The 6,231-nt window shown below is 41.6% G+C and overlaps 1 protein-coding gene and 1 non-coding gene across 2 annotated transcripts; one reads left to right on the top strand and one right to left on the bottom strand.

The window, feature by feature from the left end:
* Positions 1-207: 207 nt before the first annotated feature.
* On the bottom strand, positions 208-2,991 carry LOC143595127 (uncharacterized). Its single transcript, XM_077074243.1, has 3 exons — positions 2,749-2,991; positions 1,875-2,606; positions 208-1,635 (listed from the first exon to the last, which is right to left on the bottom strand). The coding sequence occupies exons 1-3, from the start codon at positions 2,989-2,991 to the stop codon at positions 208-210; spliced, it is 2,403 nt and encodes an 800-aa protein (XP_076930358.1).
* LOC143595128 (small nucleolar RNA R71) lies at positions 2,335-2,439 on the top strand. Its single transcript, XR_013146474.1, has one exon. It is a non-coding gene; the product is annotated as a small nucleolar RNA R71 (small nucleolar RNA).
* Positions 2,992-6,231: the final 3,240 nt, after the last annotated feature.

Raw genomic sequence — 6,231 nt, forward strand, 5'->3', positions numbered from 1 at the left:
GTCAATGCAAACTCTCCATCCCGTGATGGTACGTGTAGGAATCAACTCGTTCTTCTCATTAACAACAACCGTCATACCGCCCTTTTTCGGGACGACCTGCACCGGGCTCACCCATGGGGAATCAGAGATCGGATAAATCAATCCAGCATCGAGAAGCTTGATGACCTCTTTCTTCACAACGTCTTGCATATTAGGGTTGAGATGCCGTTAGTGCTGCACCACGGGTTTGTACTCCTCCTCCATTAAGATCTTATGGGTACAAAAGGATGGGCTAATCCCTTTTATATCCATAATCTTCCAGGCGATCGCGTGCTTATGCCTCTTCAGAACCGCAAGCAACTTCACCTTCTCCTCGCTCGACAAACTAGCAGAAATGATAACAGGAAGGCGGGACCCATCCTCTAAGAAGGCATACTCCAAATGGGACGGGAGCTCCTTAAGCGCAATAGATGGTGGGTCCACAACAGAAGGTTTTGCCTTAGGCTCGGCGACACGATCAGCATCCTCAATCCTCTTTAAACACTCAGGAGGCTCGTGATCCACACCACAGACCAGCTCCTCAAATAGAGGTCCACTGACCAAGTCAAAAATCCCTCCAACACACAACTGACTATCCAAAGAGTATTCCTCACACGTGTCCTGTATGTGCTCACAAACGCAAGAATTGACAGTATCAATGTAGAGCACGTCATCATGATCATGTGGGTGGCGCATGGATTTCCCAATATCAAAGGTCACCTCCTCGTCTCCAACTCTAAGAGTGAGTCTGCCGGTGCAGACATCGATGAGAGCTCTAGCAGTGGCTAGGAAAGGACGACCTAAGATGAGTGATACATTTTTATCCTCCTTCATTTCCAAGATCAAAAAGTCAACAGGAAACACAAATTTGTCGATTTTCACAAGCATATTCTCAACTATACCCCTCGGGTATTTCACCGAGCGGTCGGCAAGCTGAATGCTCATGCGAGTAGGCTTAGGCTCACCTAGGTCTAGCTTTGCAAAAACAGAATAAGGCATCAAGTTAATGCTATCACCTAGGTCGGCTAAAGCGTTACTAACCGACAAACTACCTATCAAACATGGAATGGTAAAATTGCCCGGATCGGTCATTTTTTTGGGCAGTTTATTCTGAAGGACCGCTGAACACTCCTCATTCAAAGTCACACAAGAAAGCTCCTCTAATTTCTTCTTATTCGAGAGGATCTCTTTCAGAAACTTAGCATACTTAGGCATTTCTTTCAACGCATCAAGAAACGTAAGATTAATGTGAAGCTGCTTAAAAAGTTCTAAGAATTTCCCGTACTGCTCTTGCATCTTCTGCTTCTTCAAACGGCCTGGGTATGGAATAGGAAGAACATAAGTCCTGACTGGCTCACTGGTTTGTGCGGTACTTTCTAGGGTTACCCTCAGGTGCACCTCACCAGGAGTCTCAGTCTCGATCTCATCGACAATCGATTTTGGTGTGGAAACCGATGCATCAACAAGAATGGTGGATCTACCACTCCTCAGGGTAATCGCCTTAGCCTCGGCATTCGGATTAATCTCAGTGTTACTCGGAAGGCTACCCTGTGGTCTCGTAGAGAGGAGCTGAGCAATCTGTCCAACCTGATTCTCGATGGTCTGAATGGACGCTTTCTAATTCCTCAACTCGAGATCGTGTCTCTGGAGAGTCTCATCAATCTTCAGGTTCCTCTGTTCAGCCAGTTTGTTTAAGGTCTCGGTTTTAGCCAAAAGCTGAGTCAAAAGATTTTCAACACTAGACCCACCGTTACTGTTGGGACCCTGAAACTGAGGCTTTTGCTGGTAAGACTAGTTCTGGGGTTGATTTTGGTAATTTGGATTTCGGTCAAACCCTAGTGGCTTTAGATTTTGACTCTGATTTTGAGAGCCACCATTATCTTTCCAGCTGAAATTTGGGTGGTTTCTCCATCCCGGGTTATAGGAGTTGTTGTAGGCATTGTTTTGGCGGCCCACAAGTCAACATCCTCCACCACCATGGCCTGCTGGCACTGACTGGTCTGGTGTTTCCCGTCACACACCCCACAACGAGAGATAGACTTAGCCAGATCGGATTGCATCTGGTCAAATCTTTTGGTCAAGGCTTCTAACTGAGCGGAAACAAGGGTATTAGAATCGATATGAAGAATGCCCTTAGTGGAAGGAATGCTACGTGGCGGATTATATGCAAAACTCTTCTTAGCAGCTCGCTCCAAGACATCCAACGCCTCGTTGGGAGTACACCTACCGAAATCTCCTCCCGCAACCTGATCAATGCTCTGCTTCTGTGCTTCGGATAAAGCATCAAAGAACGTACGACACTGAAGACCGCGACTCAAACCGTGATGAGGGCATTTTCTCAACAAGCCCTTGAACCTCTCCCATGCAGCATGAAGTGACTCGTCATCATCAACACGAAAACCAGTGATTTTTGCCCGGTATCCTGCAGTTTTATCGGGTGGGAAATGCTGAAGAATAAACTGCTCAACCAATTGGTTCCAAGTGGTTATGGAGCCGGAAGGGAGTGCCTCTAACCACTCCAAGGCAGCCCCGCGAAGTGAGAACGGAAAAAGTCGGAGTCTCACGGCATCGTCCGTACACCCCTGGATCTTGAATGTCGCACATATTCGAAGGAAATGCGCAACATGAGAGTGAGGGTCCTCGTTCGAGAGGCCATGGAAAGAAACGGAATTTTCGACCATAGCCATCGATGGACGGCGTGGTAATACTCGACTTGATCTCGAAACTCACGGTAATCTCGGGCTCCGTGACACCACTGCCATAGCCATAAAGGGACGGCATGGCGAAATCATCCATGCGACCTTGATTGTTCGGATCCGCCATTTCTTCAACGTCGGGATTCACGTCCTCCTCTACAACTTCGTTTTCAATGACCTCGGCAATTTCTCGTGCTCTCCTCCTCAAACCTTCTCGAATATGTCGCTCGGGTTCAGAAAAAGGGGAAACAAGATCAGGACTGGGTGTGGTGGACATGCATCACCCGAAAGAAACGCGGAATGGAAACAAACAAGACACGGAAAACTATCTGAAAATATAACTAAAATAAAATAAAACAATATGAATAAAAATGAAATAGACTAAAATAACATAAAACAAAAATATCAACAAGGCAAATCAATTACTCGTATTGTTTTCAAAAGTAAAACACCGTGTCCCCGGCAACGACGCCAAAAACTTGGCGTGTGCGAATATATATAAATAAATTTAAATAAAAGTTTCACACAAATCGGGTTTTAAAAATGGTTTTCACCAACAACCAAACCACACACGAAAGGCAAGTGTACCTATCGTTTGTAGTGAAGTATCAGTAAGAACCGAGTGTCAATCCATGGACACGGCTAACCATTGATACTAAATCTTTGTAATTAATTTAACCAAACAAACAATCCAAGTAATTTTTCAAGTAACTAAACTAGCATTCAACAATAACAAAGCAAGTAAAATACAACTAACAATCAATCCAAACAAGGCTACTTAGACTATGCATCCACTCAAACTTAGTGACAAAATAGCAATGATAATGACAAACATCATGTATTAAGCACCAACATCAAATTCCAATCAAGGCAACCTAATACTAGCAACAACACAACATGATAGGTTTTCAACAAGTTAATAACCATAGATTAGTAAGTTTGTCAAAACTACCTAATCTCATAATCAAAGGAAAGCTAGAATGAAAACAACAAACTAACCACCTAAAATCATGTAAAATAGACAAGTTCAAGAACACTAGTTAAACACATGAAACTTTTAATTAGCAAAATATGAACCAAGAATTATGGCCTTAATCCCTAGCAAATATTAACCAACTCAAAGAATCATATTATCACCATACAATTTTCCAATATCAAGTGATAGGTTTCATGCTTGTTAAAATTCATAACCAAAGTTAATTTCCACTAGTCATTCCTAACTTAATGATATAAACAAAGTATGCATACACAAACTAAGTTCATAAACAAATGCTCAACACATTGTTTCCCAACATATTATGGTTAAACATCTATCAAACTAACAAGAATAGGAATCAAAACAAGCATTCGACCATCAAACTCTATTCAAGAACATGTCATAACCTTGAAAAACACCAACTTGTCAAAATCATGCATAGATAAATATCACATAGGCAAAAGCTTCAACATAATCTAAGTAACAAGAGTATTTATCCCATAAGGCTTGATACAACAAACAAAATCAAAGTAGTCTTACAAAGCATTGTTAAGAACAAGAAATTGCAAACTAAGATGGATGATGGTTGCTACTTGCAAGGATGATCATACAAGATGGAAGCCTTGAATTCTCTCTGGCAAACACACAATAATTTTCCAGCAAATTTAGAGAATTCCCCTAAGGCTCCACCCTTGAAATGGGAGTAGTGGAGGTGTATTTAAGCTTTCTGGACGTCTGGCACGGGCCCATGCACGGTCGTGCATACAAGTGGAAAGTCAACACCCTGCTTTAGTCTAACCAAAAGGTCAGATTTCTCTGTTCTTGCACGGTCATCGGCATGGGCCCGCACGGCCGTGCAGGTCATGCACGGGCATCTGCACGACCATTCACGGTCGTGCACTTTTGAATTCTTGAGGCTCTGGCTTGCATTGGTAAGATCTCCGGGAAGCACGGTCGTGCAAGGTCTTGCACGGTCGTGCAGAGTCGGTAGATTGCTGATTTTGTCCATGAAACGCCCTCTTTTCTTGTTTTCTTTGTCGGTCGGGTGCCCAGACCTGCAAATTCACAAATAACTCAAATAATTACCAAAAACAATGAATTTGCATGGAGTTCGGCTAAAATATGAGGAAAATTTGGTGTAATAAGATGTACACTTTGTGTTACATCAGTTACTCAAACGGGTCGGTACAACGCGCAATTTCGTTTATTGAATAGTTGGTGCGTTATACTTGCGAGTTACCGACCCATTTGACTCGTGTAGCGTCGTGTGGACTTGTTGGCTGTGAATTTATCATATTGGGTCCACACGGGGCTGAGTTGGATGTTAATGGCCTAAACGACTCTTAAACGCGCGTGTTAGTGTCACCTAGTGCTTCTAGGGGTAAATTGGGAATTCTTTATTCTCGGGAGTATTTAAGGGTCGTGTTGGTGAAGGTAAGGTCCCGGGGGCTGTTATGAATGAGTTTGATGAGGCTGAGACTTTAGGTAACTCGAACCATGTTAGAACGTCTCGTAGGATAAACGAGTCCTTTTGATGTCATTAGTAATGTTTGAATGTAAACCGACAGGTGTTTGAGTTTTGGGAATACTTAGGGTTCTCTAGCTCGTGGTGAACTCGTGCCTTGTGTCAGGTGAGTTCATGATGCCCCTTTTTACTCTTTTAAGATTTTGGGCTAGCATGCACACCTAAGCGATTTTGCTTGATGAATTGTGTAAAATTATTTTGGACGGGCTTACTTGTATAGGGTAGGCCTTGAGATGATATTATCGTATGTATGTATGTATTATTGTATGGCCAATATTTGGCGATGTTAGTAGTCGCTATCGTCTACGGATGTTACGTATGCCTACTTTGTGTTTGCATACGTTGGATGAGATGTTACGTGTTTGGGTTGTACGTTTGCTGGACCCTAATGTTATTACTTGGATGAGATGTTACGTGTTTGGGTTGTACGTGTGTTCGACCCTGATGTTATTACTTGGATGATATATATATATATATATATATATATATATATATATATATATATGAAGGTATGAAATTATAAGGATGTTTACATATAATTATAAGGATGTTTGTATATAAGTATAAAGATGTTCACATATACTTTTAAGGATGTTGCATATAATTATAAGGATGTTTGCATATAATTATAAGGATGTTCATATATAATTATATGGATGTTTATATATACCTATAAGGATGATTACTTATCGTTGATGATGGCCTAACTGTTATATCCCGATTATTTTGAAAACTCTTGGAATGACTATTATGATTATTATTATTGGTGTATTTATTAAAACTTAAACTCACTCAGCTCAAGCTGACTCTTTGTGCATGTTAGTGTGAGTTTCAGGTTAGGAGGAGAATGCGTTACCGCTTGGACGTGCATGAAGTTACTTGGACGGTGAAGGGCATACGTAGACGGAAGTTTTAAATATTGAACATTTATTTTTAAAGTTTTATTAAATACATTTAAATTGGTTTTGGGCATAATTCCCGGGTTTCGGGAACTTGTTTTTATTAATTATGGTTTT

This window comes from Bidens hawaiensis, unplaced genomic scaffold (genome assembly GCF_021521415.1).
Source record: "Bidens hawaiensis isolate Kalapana, Puna unplaced genomic scaffold, B.hawaiensis_p1.1 tig00044694_1, whole genome shotgun sequence".
Lineage (NCBI taxonomy): Eukaryota > Viridiplantae > Streptophyta > Magnoliopsida > Asterales > Asteraceae > Bidens > Bidens hawaiensis.

Bases quoted from the DNA above. Each gene is read 5' to 3' on its own strand.
- LOC143595127 (XM_077074243.1), bottom strand. From the start codon at position 2,991: ATGTCCACCACACCCAGTCCTGATCTTGTTTCCCCTTTTTCTGAACCC. The intron at 2,607-2,748 runs GTGAGTTTCGAG...GCGACATTCAAG, and splicing joins TCACGGAGCCCGAGATTACC to ATCCAGGGGTGTACGGACGA. The intron at 1,636-1,874 runs GTCAAAATCTAA...TTGAGGAATTAG, and splicing joins TGGTGGCTCTCAAAATCAGA to AAAGCGTCCATTCAGACCAT.